The sequence below is a fragment of the Aplidium turbinatum genome, chromosome 10, assembly GCF_918807975.1.
Source record: "Aplidium turbinatum chromosome 10, kaAplTurb1.1, whole genome shotgun sequence".
Lineage (NCBI taxonomy): Eukaryota > Metazoa > Chordata > Ascidiacea > Aplousobranchia > Polyclinidae > Aplidium > Aplidium turbinatum.
The window spans coordinates 15,109,957-15,126,365 of record NC_137481.1 but is presented as its reverse complement, the minus strand read 5'-3'; the positions used below and the strand labels follow the sequence as shown (position 1 = coordinate 15,126,365).

Genomic DNA, 16,409 nt, shown 5'->3' with positions numbered 1-16,409 from the left:
GATTTATGGCTTTGATGAAATCACCTTGAAATTTTTGGTATCTGGGCATAGCCAAAACGAAAATGATACAGCCCATTCAATCATAGAACGTGCTGCAAGCAAAATGACCATTTACACTACTGCACAATGGGAAAGTTTGATTATGACTGCCTTCAAAAAGCATCAACCAATTGTTGAATGTCTGCAACATAGTGATGTGATTGATTTCAAAAGCAAGGATTTCACTCAGTTTTCGAAAATGATGAAAGCCAATGTCAATGATGGCAATGGAGAAAGAATCTACTGGTCCAAAATTATGCAACTAAAAATCACCAAAGCAGAGCCAACAACATTTTTTATAAAATACAGCTACAGTGAAAGCACATTCAGAAAACTAGACTTAATTGTTCGAAAATCCAGAAAGACGAAGCTGGGCACTACCACTATGCCAAGGTTATATAAATCTCTTCCTGGCACTTCAATGGATAAGAAGAATGATTTGAAAAAACTCTGCTTTAAAGGCTTAATTCCAATTCAACATCACGACTTCTTTCGAAATCTTCCGGTCACTCCCAACAAAGCCAGTATTGAAGTATAATTTCATAAACTAGGCTCAGAAATAAGTGATAGCGCTTCTTTGCAGACACTTTTGATTTAAAGACTTTATGCATATTGATGATTAAAGAAGTTATGCATATTGATAACGCATCATTCTGTTATGTCCAGTGAACTTGTCAATGTCATTATGCAGTATGGTGGTATATATAAGTTGTGCCAGTTAATAAGTGAAGTGAATGAAAGCGCATTGAATTTAGCAAATATGAAAAAAATTGAGGAAATTTAATAAGGAGATTGTGCTGGTGAATTGTAATGAGTTGGCAATAGTGGTATTTAATGAAGTGCAGTGGATTTAATAAACAAATTAAGTGCAGTAGTTACTATGTGCAATAGTTGAGTTAACAGTGGTAGTTGTTTAAGTACGGTACATTAACTTCAATTACAGTGACTACAGGTTGAATTGCACTAACTGTAGTCTGTATGAAATGGCAACATGTTAATTGAACAGAGAAAGATAATTCAGCACAACTAGTCAACTACACAGCAGTTTTACTCTTTTTTGGGAAAATGTTGCAAATTCACAGATAGTGTGAGAGTTTGCTAAGAAGAAAAAGAGTTTTTTGGAAGAGTTTGTGTCAGTGTGATTGAATAATTAAATTTGTGATAAAGAAATTTTGAACATAAAAGTTTGAGTAAAAATTATGTTATTTTGCTGTATGCTATGATACTTTACCTCTAAAAGTGATTCATCAAATGAAAATGAATGATGCTGCACTGGTATTAAACATTTCATTCGTGTTTTTCAGCATGTAGGTATCTTAACCTTAAGGATAAATAAGACTTATGTCCATTTACATAAAAATGAATCAAAAATATTTCGGAGCAAGAAAGACTTAAGTCCAACAACATACAAAAAAAATTGATGGCACCACCTAGTGGCAAATTTTTCGGTGATTTTTGTGGACCAACATATTGCCTATCACTGGTAAATAGTAAGTCTCTGTGTGCACATCCATGTCAAAGAAATTTGTTCAGTTGTACAGGCAAATGCAGTTATTTGCAATTATCTCAAAACGCTAAAAATGGACTTAAGTCAGTTTTGAATTGAAGCGGCGATATGTTGTTTTTTTTAATGCGCGTGTTCAGCATTTATTTGTTGTTAGTCCAGGTTTGCGCCGGCGAAAGCTTTATCAATAAATTATTCAAGTTTCCGAAAATGTATGAGATTGAGTTCACTTTTAGTTAGGTCAAATATATAATAACTAAACATCAGTAAAAAATGTACCGTAGGCTGTACTCAAGCGGGCGGTAGGCTTGAGTGAAGAGTAACTTAGTTTTCCGTCAAAACCCGGACTAGGTTTAATAACGAGCGAAGTCTCACCATTATGCTTGCAACTTGTAGCCAAGGTGTAGCCTATATGCCCTGTAGAAATGTATTCATGTGAACAGTAGTAGAGCGTCTTACGCGTTCTCGTCACATGGCCAATCCATCCCAAACAGAAGTAATTTATATATATTTAATCTAAATTACCAGACATTTTTCACACAAATCTGTTGTATTTACGCGGTAAAAACATGTCATGTGATCGACGTAGACGCACCGCACAATCTTGACATCAAATGAAAGCATACATCTTCAGCTATCCAAAGATGCAAAGCTTTGCAATAAAATTTAAAACATTCTATGTACAACTAGCAACCTTCCAAAACGTATTTTTTTTAATTTTTTAAAAAATTAAAAATTGGCAGAAAAGTGTACTTCATTATAATTTTTACTACCCAAGCATGATACAATAATATGCAAATATATGTAGTTTAATCGAATGCCAAAACAATTCTGCACATGAGAAAAAATTTACTTCGTTTCTGCGCGCAATGCTTTAGGAGGTACAGCAGAATGATTATGCAGAAATTTGGAAAATTTTAAGCAAAAAGTTTACGTAATTTAGCCTACAGTCTTTTTGATCGAGAAATTCCAAAGTAAGGGGTTGCCTAGCCAGTTTTGACTGCCAATTCCAATGAGTGAAAGAAAAAAAAATCCACTGTGTCCCCATCTTTAAGAAGTCCTCATCTGATAACTGCACCGCCAAAATATTTTTTTTTAATTAGCCAAAAAAGGACAGGCAAAGACTATGGATCTGCCATCATTTACATTATTTTTTTGCTTGAAATAGGCTACCTTTTAACCTTGGACGTAGGGATACTTCCTTGGTCATCATGGCAAAAATCCCAAGACGTGTGTATACGTCCGTGGTCGCAAAAGAATTAACTAAAAATGAACTCAATAATGTTCGGAAGCTTCAATAATTTATTGATAAAGCTTTCACCAAAGCAAACCTGGACTAACAACAAATAAAACAATAATTAATCAATAAAACAACAATATATTTTTCTGTTCAATGTAACATTTTGTGTGAAAAGCATTGCCGGTTTTAGCAGCTTCACTCACTGAAGCCATGATATAATTTTCTGGCAAGCTGCCAAGCTAATACAATCTACAGACTTTACTAGGAATAGCACCTAAATGACCGGGCGCCACAGTGCTCCGCACCTAAATATCCAGACGCCACAGTGTGCGCGCCTATTAGACCAGCGCCTAACTGTCAGCGCCTAAAAGACTTGCTCCCTAATATGGGTCCTGCTACTTAAACATTTTAAGCCATAGATTCATCTGAGCAACAATATGACAAATTCTAAATTTCAGAACAACATTTTGTCACTTCGAGTACATACTCTTTCTTGACCTATTTTTCCACAACAAAACTAACACATCAAAAATACCATACAACAATACACTGAATAATAACATAAGAGTTCACAAATGGTTATCTAAGGGTTGGAATCGGGTAATTGGACATTAAAATAACAATTAAATATATATAAAGATTAAGAAATATGGAAAGAGACTCAGAACATCTAGCAATAATGCAGGCATTATACATGAAGACACATACTGCACATATGCATATAAGTTGCATGTGTGCATACATACACTACCTGCCATTGATGGTCCGCTATATACATACATATGATGTAACTGACTGGTTTGCTGAACTATACAGTATTTCGCTCTGATTATATCATTGAGCACTCTGAATCTACCGTATTGGCAATCATACCAGATATATAATATATACATCACAAAGTGAAACAGATCACATTATAGATATTTTATTAAGTTCTCTACTGTTGGTTTCGCCCTTAGGGGCTCATCAGAAGAAATGCTAAAAGAAGGAGAACTTAATTATATAATTGAATGAGTTTCGCTTTTAGCAGCATGATCGTTGCTTACTTCACAGTGTAGATTCAAACGATCTGTTATAGCCTGACGCTGCGGGTTCTTTTTGGCAATATCAAATTACACTAGCTTTCGGAACACAGTTCCCTAGTCATGTGCTATGACGAATGGTGTTGAAGTCAGTGAGTGGTTTTTTCTTTCTTTGAAGTGGCTCTTTGGTTTAGCTCACTGACTTCAAGACTCAAAGAACCACTCACTGACTTCAACACCATTCGTCATAGCACATGACTAGGGAACTGTGTTCCGAAAGCTAGTGTAATTTGATATTGCCAAAAAGAACCCGCAGCATCAGGCTATAACAGATCGTTTGAATCTACACTGTGAATTAATTATATAAATATGTATCTACAGGGTGTAAACGCCAAGTGTAGACAAACAAAAATTGTCATAAATAAGTCAATATCGAATAGATTTCATTAAATGAGGGCTAAATAATAAAACAAAGACGCACTGATTAATATCCATCGCCATTTATTCAAAATATCCACCTTTGGCATGAATTAAATGTCTGAGTCTATTTGGAACTTGGGCACAGGTTGCACGCAAAGTTTTAGCATCTATTTCATCCCAGCATTTGAGCAAAGCTCGTTTAAGTGCATCAGTATTTTTGTGGGAGATTACACAGGCCTTTTGCTCCAATAGTGACCAGACACCAAAGTCCATACGGTAGGATTCAAATCTGGCGAAGATGGAGGCCAGAGTTCCTTTGACCAGAATCCCTTGAAATTGTCCTTGCAGAAGCTCTGGACCAACTTCGCGGTATGAGAGGTTGCCCCATCTTGCTGTAGTGTCACCCCGCTGTCTCCTAGACTCCTATCAACCCAGGGGACCACTGAATCCTTCTTTTTATGACAAATTTTGTTTTTATTTATGACAATTTTTGTTGGTCTACACTTGGCGTTTACACCCTGTATAATGTGATCGGATCCACTTTGTGATATTATGCTCTGACTTTGGTCATCGAGCACTCTCATATATTTGTTGAGGCAAGATGTGTTGTTTGCTAAAAAACAATGTGCGTGCCTTGAGGTTAGACAGCTTCAAAGACTTAATTAAAAACTGATATGTACTAATTTGAGTCACAATCTAGTATCGTTGTATTAGTTAGATGCTTGTATCAAATAACAGGCCTCGAAATTTGTACTTTTTTCCGGCGGTCAAGCATGTCCTACCGGACTGGCCCTTTCAGCGGACATTTAATATCTCAACCGGACATATTTTTTGTATGTACATTTTGCACAAAATTGCACTACAGTATTGTGTGGTCATGTTTGTAAAAGAAGAATTTCTACAACAGAATAGCTCTGCAATGGTTGATGGCTTAATTAACTGACCCTGAAGTATACTGGAGCAGGTTAAGCGTGAATAAGCAGGTTAAGCGTGAATATTTGTGACCGACCAATGAGTCGGCTTCGGCAGACATTCGAGGTCATTCCGAAGGTCCTGTCCGCCATGACCGCCGGATATTTCAAGGCCTGAATAATCTGTTAATTTTCATTGTTTGATTTATATGTGTGGGGTAGACTATAAGACTATGGTATATGTACTTTGGTATTTTGTGGTATTTCAGTATATACCTGTATAAGCAAGATTCACCGCTGTACATATATAATTATATATACCATGGTGAATCTTGCCTCAACAAATATATGGGAGTGCTCGATGACCAGAGTCAGAGCATAATATCACAAAGTGGATCCGATCACATTATAGATTCATATTTATATAATTAAGTTCTCCTTCTTTTAGCATTTCTTCTGATGAGCCCCTAAGGGCGAAACCAATAGTAGAGAACTTAATAAAATATGAATTTAAAAATGTGATCTGTTTCACTTTGTGATGTATATATATATTATATAATGTATATCTGATATGATTGCCAATACGGTAGATTCAGAGTGCTCAATGATATAATCAGAGCGAAATACTGTATAGTTCAGCAAACAAGTCAGTTACATCATATGTATGTATATAGCGGACCATCAATGGCAGGTAGTGTATGTATGCACACATGCAACTTATATGCATATGTGCAGTATGTGTCTTCATATATAATGCCTGCATTATTGCTAGATGTTCTGACTGAGTCTCTTTCCATATTTCTTAATCTTTATTATATTTAATTGTTATTTCGCTGTCCAATTACCCGATTCCAACCCTTAGATAACCATTTGTGAACTCTTATGTTATTATTCAGTGTATTGTTGTATGGTATTTTTGATGTGTTAGTTTTGTTGTGGAAAAATAGGTCAAGAAAGAGTATGTACTCGAAATGACAAAATGTTGTTCTGGAATTTAGAATTTATCATTGTTGCTCAAGTGGATCTATAGCTTAAAATGTTTAAGTAGCAGGACCCATATTAGTTTAAAAACATAAATTTTTGGCACAATCTTGTTGTTGGCTCCTCTCCCTCAAAGTCATTGAAGAGGAGCTATTCCAAGTTGTTTAGTGGTCAAGCCATGGCCTCCCCCACACAGCCACAAGCTTGGTCGCTTTTGTGGGATTTGTGGGATATTTCTTAATCTTTATTATATTTAATTGTTATTTTAATGTCCAATTACCCGATTCCAACCCTTAGATAACCATTTGTGAACTCTTATGTTATTATTCAGTGTATTGTTGTATGGTATTTTTGATGTGTTAGTTTTGTTGTGGAAAAATAGGTTTGCATTGTTTGCTACAATCTTCTTCAATTAAATATTTAATGAGCCTATTTTAAATTATAAACATACAAAACACCATTAGGGGAACTTGGCATAGCACACTTGCAATTAAAAATAGTAGTGATTTTCAGACACAAGCTTTTGTTTTCACTTTGTGAGGTGAAATACTCAATAAGCCATTAATTTTATTTCTGATATCAATTCTCCTTGAAAATATCTTTAAAATGATGCATTGCATGTGATTGTAACTAGTGAGCACCATGAGTAATTTATGATCAAAAATTATGTTCTGCATGATTGAGCACAATTGGGGCTACGCATAAACACGAGGTTAAAGGTCAAAGGTGATGGTCAAGAGCTTTAGTTTTGAGTGATATGGCTTAAGAAGTATATGTCCTACAATACCTGAAAATATCAATCAGTACAATTTCTTACCAGCTGAGAAATATCTTCCTACAGTTAAACTTGTGAAAGCGAAATGGATTTTACGCTTCAGCGATCACAAAAAGCAGTCAACTTTAAGTGGCCGTGACTTTTGTTTTAGTTGACCGATTTAAAAAAAATTAGTTTTTTGAAATCAGGAAGAAAAGTTTTATCAGTGTGTGAATTTTCATTAAAATCTGAGAGGGTGGGTTACAAAATCCCATTTTTCTGGATCACTTGACATGGAATGACCCGAGAGCTTCCAGACAGGTTTGCTATATCTTCCTTCCACAAAAGCAGCTTTTTAATGAATGCTGCAATTTTATCTGAAATGTCATTTTTATTCGGCCCTTGCATAGAAATGTTCAGTTTGGCGAAGATATCACACAAGTAAAGTAAGCCAATTTCAATAAGAAATTGTTCTGAGCTAAACAATCTGCAAGTGGATTATTTTCTTGCTGCAAAAAAGCCTGAAGTTCATCCACCAATTCGTAGAAGCGTTCAAACAATTTTCTAAGCGGAAGCCACTTTGGATGAAAATTAAAAGAGCAAACTCCGATGCGCTGCATTCCTTTCTCTACAAAGTTTTTTGAAAACCCTTGACTTCAGTGGGCGTGTTTTAATGAAGTTAACAACTTTGATGACAACTGAAACTGCTAATCAAAGGATTAACCTCATCTTTATAAGATAAACTAAATTCAGCTACGAAACGAAACTCTTCTGCGACGCCCTTGGAAAATTGAAACGACGCACCAGGGCGTCGCGACGCACAGTTTGAGAACTACTGGCCTACTCAGATAACCATAGTCACTTGGGAAAGCTTAACATTGTTGGACCAGAACATGTGGTCATGTGAAGCACAGGCAGAATATGTGGCATATGTGTGCATCCATGAATTATGCACTACTGTCCTGATCAGTTTCAAATTGACATAATTTTTATTGAAATCATGATGAATACATTTTGAGTGGCCTAACAAATCAAGATTCCTGTCACAATAGCCTATTTTAACAGTATGTTACAATAGCGACTCTTAAACTGGATGCTCGGTGCCTTGGTGGACCACAAGATTTTCCAGGAGTGACACGTAAATGTGCGAAAACTGTTCCATTTATATTTTATTTGCATACCTACACTAAAACATGAGAGCTGTTGTACAAGTCTTCATCCTGGTCATAAGTGCTATGATGTGAATGTACATCAAAAATTGGATTGATCAACACATATAGGGTGAAGCGTATGAACAGTAAAGCAAAGGTAAAGTAGTTTCACCTAGAGGCAGTGGAATATCAGGACAACTCACTTACTGATTTTTCTTGTGATATGGACAGCTGGAGGGTTATTGTGAAATCCAAAAACTGACAGAACTGCACAAAGTTTTCTTTGATTTTACATTTTCATCAAATGAAATGTTATATTTTACTTGAAATGTTTGGTGCTGGAACATCAGCAGAACCTTACTGCAGCAGTGTTAGGCTACCTATCGTCACCACTGTGGCATGAAGTCTACTGATGCATCATGACTTGAATAGTATCAAATGAACATGATATCATGTATTTCTATAGATTTATTTTGGCAATGCACATGGACAGGTCACATACGCTGCACCTGAATATGAGACACATAACGGTAGGCCTTAAGCTGCAGTTGCACCCAATTTATGACCCTCTAGTTGTCCACCTTATTTATGAGTGAGCAATCCCCTACTTCTACCACCCCTAGTTTCACCTAGGAACTATGGAATACCTGGACGACTCACATTACCGATTTTTCTGGCGATATGGACTGCTGGAGCGTCACTGCAAAATTCTAAAATTGGCAGAACTGCAGAAAGTATTTTTTTGCTTTTATGTGAATTTATTCTTATCAAATGAAATGCTATATTTTGGTGCTAGAACATTGACAAAACCTTACTGCAGCAGTGTAAGGCTACGTACTATTACCACTGCAGAGTGAAGTTTACCACTGCATTATCATGACTTGAACAGTATCAAATAAACATGATATCACATATTTTCGTACATTTATTTTGGCAATACATACTTTGTCACATGTTGAGAGGTCACATACGCTGCATCTGGGTATGCGACACATGGCAGTAGACATCAAGCTGCAGTTGCCCCAAATTTTGTCATAACACTATGATATGATCTTCTAGTTGTCCACCTTCTTTTTGAGTGAGTAATTCCCTACTTGTTCCATCCCTAGATTCACCCTAGATTTTTGGCCGATTCCAATGTATATATGACATCGTGGTATTTTTAACCAGTTGTGTACCAGCTCCAAAACATGAATCAAAGTAAAATTAATTCACAAGTTTCTCTGTTAAATAATTTGATTTTTTGTTTCATTTTAAGTCGACTTTCATAAAATAAATACTATTTATACTTGAAAATTTTCGGTTTTGATTATTTTATTTTGCACAAAATTTCCAATTGTGCTTTTAGGCTTGTTTCATTTTGTAACGATTGGGCTACTTTTTTTATCAATACTTTATTGATCAAAAACAATAACAACACAAACGTGACATAAACAACATACACATTGTTTTAAGCTTTTGTTTTTGACACTGACAGGGAGATAACCATGCTTGGTAAAATGTGTTTGGAGAAACATACTTACCGTTTGCAATAGATGTTTTCTGTATCTTAGAAACTCTCTGTCATTTTCGTGTATTTAATACAATTTCTCATTAATTTGAAATACCGTACTTGCAAATTTTGGCTTGACCAATGACCATAGTGCCGCCAGGAGTGTTTACAAGTTTTAAATGGTGTCTTCAACAAGAAAAGTTCGAGAACTACCATGCTAAGGCCTAATGCATTTTACAACATGACCATTGCAAATTTTAAACCATTGCTTAACTGTTTGTTGAGAATCTGGATAATCATGTAATCTGGTTAAAGGCATAAAAACCTTCTCAAATTTTTAATGTGATTGATGGATTTGATCAAAATAATTTTGCACCATGTTTTGATTCAAGAATTTAGTTCTGGAAATATGTACCGTACCACGTTGTGTGTCATACCAGCATCATAACAAAAGGTCATTTTATATTGAATAATGAATATAAGGTGCCTAATCAACTTTACAAACATTCAAACAATGCAAAATATGAGAAATAGAATAAGCCTGAGAGGAAAGATTTAGAAATTATAAATTTTGAGTGGGATTTTAAAAATGTACAGATAGAATCAGGAAGTTTGTTTTAAATGTTGGGAGTATGACTGGTGTAAATGTGGAGTAAGTAAAAATATTGTTTGCACCTGGTTGAAGAAACACATTGAACTGTTATGATACAGTAAATTGCATCTGAAATGTCTTTAATAACAAGAAGGAGACTGTTTAAATATCATATGATGCTCTTTGAGACAAGTGAATACTGAACAGCAGAACTGTTCTATTGCATTATGTAGGTTGAGGACCAACATCAACTTTTTGTATCATGTGAAGGATGAAAGAAAGAAAATGGTGTTATATATGGTTGGTATATAAAGCCAAGTCAAATGTGGTTCTGCCACATTCAAGATATATGGCATCTGATTTTTGTGAAAAATTGCCAGAAAAGTTATGAACAATGTCAGAGTGAGCACAAATCAAGCCAATAAACATAATTCATAATTAAACATAATTCAAGTCTTCAAATTGAAGACCTGAATTAACATTTGTCATATATAATATGGACCGAACTATTGTGTTTTGACTAAGCATGTGCAAAATAAGCAGTGAATGCTCCAAGTAGTCGTCAAATGCTAGGATGACCTTTACTCTTTGTATCAAAAAATAGCCACCAGAGATTATATACTACTCAAGGATTGAAGACTCATTGCATCTCAAAGCTGTGTAATAAAAGATTTGCCTCATGCACCATGGCTTTGTTTTCTTTTTTAAATGTTCCAAACTTGTTTGCAAAGTGTTCCAAAGGCAGGATTTGCTTTGAACAGTTTTACTTTATTTCCTTGTCGATCTGTGCATCAGGGAAAATAGTGCATCCTAGAGATCGACACTGGAGAACCAGCCTACTTGAAGTTTGGACCAACCAAAAAAATATGTAAGGATGACAAAATACTTCCCCAGGTGCAGGTTGTTGTAGTGTTCCTCTCTTTTTTAGGCTGATTACTAACCTAAACATTTTGCCAGCTTATGCGAAACAGGAAGATATCTTTGTGAGAAGCGTCTTTGAGAGCTTCTTGGAGCAATGCAGTTGAAAAGATTCTAAAGAGTGTTAGTCCTAAAACACTGCCTTTTTTTGATATATATTATATGGTGCAGAGTGAAGATGCTTTATTGCTATGCTGTACTTAGCCCTATTGATTTGTGTGCAGCTGAGAAATGCCGAGAAATTTTGTGGACAGTCTAAACGTTCCAGGGTACTCCATAGTCCATAGTTCGTTTTTACTCACTGTGTCGAAGGCTTTGGATAGGTCGATAAAAATGATGAGAGATCTTTAATCTTATTTTGCTCCCTTACATTTCTCCTGTAACTGACGGAGAACAAATACCATGTCTGTGGTGACTTTGTCTGAAAGCTGCTCTTGGACATACGGTATTCTTTAACTATGGGAAGTAGGCAAGTAGCCTATTAAAAGCAAGTGTGGCAATAGCAAATAACTGTGCAATAACAATAGCTATTGTTTGCAATACTATACTGCAATCTGTATAGACATTTCACACTTGTGATTGTGTTTGAAATGCAGCATTCAAGGGAGAACATATGTCAAACATGGAGGTTTCATAAATGGAATTTTAATATCGTATTGCAATTACACAGAGTATAGCGGTCATATTCTTCTTTTTTCTGTACGAGGTAGTAGCAGTGACATTATTCCATCCAGGTACTGCAGCTATTAGACTGTTGCCATTAAGCAGGGGCAGTTAAGCCATTAAGATAGGGCAATTATTGATGATGTGTTGTGTGGTCGAGGAGTCCGGTACACAACACACTATTTGACAAGACCCAATTGAAATATACTAACTGTTGAAACATCCCACTCCAGTGCAAAGGTGGTTGAAGTATTTCCAATTTTTCTTGGGTAGCTCTAATATTGGTAAAGTTGAGCTAATTGGGTATATATTCAATTGTAAAGTTGTTATTAAAAATACCGTTGTCAAAATGTTGGAACACATTATAATCTTTTCTTTCCAATCCTTTGTCATCAATTTGATGGGAACAAGTTTCTTTTCAAAACAATATGAAGCATACCATACTAAATAAATGTTAAACTTACTATTCTAGGCCTATTAAACTTAATGATGATTAATGAAAGTGAAACTTAAAGCACTGTAGTAACTGTAGGAAATATCCACTGTACAGTGGCACCAAAGGCAAGAAATTACCTCATGCACAAAGATTCGATCTAGCATCTTTTTTTTAATATCAAGCTGAAATGGTATTTTGAATGCATGATAGTTTATCTGGATCCATGTTCATGGCCTAGACAAATCACATAGTAGTAATTGCAACATCAGTTAAGCATTGCAAGGAAGGTCCTTGCTAATTGCTAATAGTGGAGACTTAAATTAACATCAGTGCTGTGGGCAGCTATGAATATTGAATAATAAAAACACTTGGCATTCCAAAAATATGATAATGTAATTTGTTTTGAGGGAGGCTACTGGAGTTGCTGCAAAGAATTTGAATTTTATTTCCAGATACTTTCAACATATTTTTGGTATAAACAAAAATTAAATTCATGAAATTGTGATATACTGTATCACAAAAGCAATAAAACATATATTAAATATGGTTTGAGTTCTTTTTCTAAACCAGGTTGATATTAGGCCTACTTGACAAAGTGTAACCTCATGAATTATTTTTGTTGTTGTTACAGTCCTGTTTCTCTGCCCAACAAGAAACAACTGTATTAAAATTTGTGATTCTTTGACAGTTTCTTAGCACTTCAGTGACTTCATTTTATACAAGTCATCCACAAGTACTGTGCTGCAAAACTCGTGAACACATCACTCATATTCAAAAAATGTTTACAAAATAGTTGCAACGAAATGTTGTCTTTAACCAACTACATGCCAGTTGTCATGAAGGGTTGAACTTAATACTCCAGATCTATTGTACTATAGCTCACTTGTTTTCTAACTTATTTATAGCACAATGTTCACAGTGTTGCTATACCACTCAACGTGGTCTTACAACATAACAAGCCTTCAAAATAATTTATTTTACTGTTGTTTTTAGAAATATCATCTCCCCAAGATAATTTATAAGTGATTTTTTAGTTAGCTCACAATGATTTACAAAGTAGTTATTTTGCCACCTAAAATGGTATGTTTATTTAACTGTAAATAAAGTTACTTTTTGGTTTGATATTGTTTTTGTCAAAACAAAGAATATGACTATAATTATAACTTGTTATGGCAAAGTTTTTTTCATGTTTTTTTTACCAATTTTACAAAAATCTTTAAATCTCTGCTTGCCTCATGGGATCTTGCAAATATTTTTCTATTTCTTGCTTTAAAATTGAAAAATGTGTTTCTCCATTTCTGCTGTGTTTTGTTTGAGTTATGCTTTTGCCAAATAAGCTTTTCTATGGTTATCATGAAACAGTTGTTTTTATTTCATACTCTTGTCATACTTACATAGTACTGCATCGTATCTCTTTTTCCAGATTGTTAAATCGCCACGATGCAACAGAATCCTTCTTCTGCTCAACAAATCGTGCAAGTCACAGCGGGTCAAGCTCAAGTTCCCGTCGCTCGTTATGTGAGCGTCATGGCTTCTAAAGCAGGTTAGTGATATAAAAATCTTGTAAGTTAGCATGAGCTTTGATTAATTCTTTTCAGGATTCCACGAGGTTAGAAGAACATACAAATGTATTATTGTTTTGGTCGAAACGTTGCCCTTTTTTCATGCACTTCCAAAAATTCCAACGAGGAAGCTTCATCACGATTTCTTTCTGCAGGTTACTTCGCATTGCGATACATTTTTCATTATTTCTTAACCAGGTTTCAATGATTACGTTGCAGTGGGGACTGGGGCAAGCAGTGAAAAAATGATCCTTCTTAGCACTGCGCTATGCCATATGTGGGCGCAATGCGTGTGCACAGGTTTCACTGCGGACTGACAACCATTCTCTTGCAGTTGTTTAACGTGCAACCAATCAGATAGATGGCGTGCGACGTGCGTAGTAAAGAATAGTTCTGAACTCCTGATAAATTTGGGTTTGGCACTCAAACTGGCCCTTTTTTTGTTACGCGTTGGATGTCGTCTTACCTAGTTGATGAAAGTCATAGTCTAAATTTTTGGTGTTCTACTATATTGCTTAGTCAAGAAAAAAATGCGGCCAGGCCTTCATACTCTACCTTAAACCATATAAAGGCAAAACTTTCTCACTCTCATTCTTATCCTACAGTTGCTATACACGTTCCCAATTGCTGACAGCGCACATGGTTTCTGCAATGAATAGATTCATTTCCAAATATTTTATTAACCTGAATCAGCATCACGTTCGTTTCCATTATTTGCGACGCAATGGTCGTTTTGTAGTGGAAGCAAAACAACATTGGAATTTATATTGGTTGCAAAGATTCGTCTGACGGAAAGGCTTGACTATGATATAAAGTTAAAGACTTAATATTTGAATGCGGAATTCCTTGCTTTAAACTGAGATTTATATAAAAGTACTTTCGAAATTGAAACTTTTATTAAAGGGTATTTGTTTGCTTAAACAAGTAAAATAAATCTAGTAGCTAAAGCGATCTTTTAAACACTTGAGTGGGTTTACCATGAGCTTAGTAAGCGAAATCTAAACTTTTTTTCAGAATTGCTAAAAACGGTTGGAAACGTCGTGAAACCTGTACAATCCCACCAGGTAAGATTTTATTTGGAAAATGATTTGACCCATGCTAGTAAATGGTTCATCGATACGTTTTGTTTACTGTGAATGTATTTTGCAATCTCGGTGCTATTTATAATTATTGATTTTTTTCTATTAGATTTATTTTTATGTTTTAAGTGTGCTGCTTCGTCATTGCACTAATTTGTATCTTTGTGCGGTAGTTTAAGTTACCGTGAGCCTCCGGCAGAAGGCGCAAGTAAGACACAATGTCTGTGCTGCAGCGGTATGTCTTGGGCCGAATATGTCTGAAATGCGGTTGTTTCGCCTTTGGATAAAGAGACATGGTGGTCTTAATCGAAATGACTTTGAGATGCAGAAATTTTGATGATCTTTTCTGTACCTCTGTGAACGAACAATCTTACAAAAAGTAGCAAATTATGTATCTTTGATCTATATGCTGCCTGTGCTAATTGGCCTTACTGAAAACTGCTGAATGTTGATTGCCGATGTAGTCTGCTTATGCGATACCGTGTCTTCATGTAAATAGTACATCGCTTGAATTTAGCGAAAGGGAGCTGGTTTGATATTGTTTCACTGACACTTGGTCAGGGTCTGATTGGCATTGTTGTGCAGCGGTCAGCTTAGCCACTCAACTGTGCGATGTTTTCACTGCATGTGAACTGCTGAGACTTGAGAGAGATGTGGATTTTGTTTTACAGTTGCATCTAGTGCACTCACAGTGCTCTTATGATAATTTTTTACTTTTTAGGTAAGACTCACTTGCACTAAAACAAACTCATGTTTTTTTCCGAAAATTGTTTCAATGTAGTGCTATACTGCAAAAAGTTGTTTTTTACTGAGGTGACTTTCTGCTGCTGCATGTGGAAGTAATATATATGGGGCGAGGCATTGTCAATTTTTGTGGAATTGAGACGCTAGTATCATAAGTATGACTGTGAAACTTTGCCTTGTCACGGTAGTATGTATGAAGTGTGTTACCTTTACGGAATTTCAAAGCGTTGTTTGCCGCATGTAAAATTAGCCGATTTTACAGTTCTGTAGTATATTTTTTCGACGTGGCGTTTCTGTCCGCATTTGATTACTTTATAGTCGTATGAGTCGTATACACTGTACAGCTTAGAGTTGAAATTATCGTGTTACTGGAAGTTGCCCTCAAGTGAAAGATATGCAAATTAGGCTCAATTTCAAACAATTGTCGAATGTCCAATTGCAGTTGCCAAACGGTTTTGATTGATAATGAACTTAATCTGAATTAGTCAGCAAAAATGACCTTGATACATTCCTACTGAAAACATGTTTGAGACTAATAGGGATGAGTTCTTTTTGGTTGCTATGTTTGAAACCTTGAATTGGTTGACAACGACTTTGTGGTTGTCGTTTCTTAGCGACGGGTGACTTGAGATTTTTATTGGAAAGATTTTTTTCCATAAACAAGGAAACGTTTTGATGAAGTTTTCAGTCACTGGTTTCAAAAACCAATTGAATAATGTTTCTTCGCGCGATGCGATGTAACTTTTTTCGTTTTTTTTCTTATTTTTAACGTTTAAATCAACATATTTTATCACAACGAAGCACCGGTCGCTCGTATCTCATCCTTCCTGACTGCTTTGTTTGTTTTAATATTTGTTAAATTGCTTTCGATGCTACGAATTTTTGGTTACGACTCGTTACC

The 16,409-nt window shown here is 35.5% G+C and overlaps 1 protein-coding gene across 4 annotated transcripts in view; it reads left to right on the top strand.

Annotated features, from left to right (window-relative positions):
• Positions 1-16,409, top strand: part of LOC145778135 (DNA-binding protein RFX2-like) — a 35,012-nt gene that overhangs the window by 5,221 nt on the left and 13,382 nt on the right. For 2 of the 4 annotated variants that reach the window (XM_082589556.1, XM_082589553.1), the window contains exons 1-3: positions 12,826-13,203; positions 13,547-13,666; positions 14,700-14,749. In XM_082589556.1, coding sequence (XP_082445682.1) covers positions 13,564-13,666; positions 14,700-14,749 — 153 coding nt within the window. In that variant the 5' untranslated portion in view covers positions 12,826-13,203; positions 13,547-13,563. Of the gene's footprint in view, positions 1-11,851; positions 11,928-12,825; positions 13,204-13,546; positions 13,667-14,699; positions 14,750-16,409 lie in introns of those variants that run through there. The other 2 variants (XM_082589555.1, XM_082589554.1) reach the window with 2 other exon arrangements.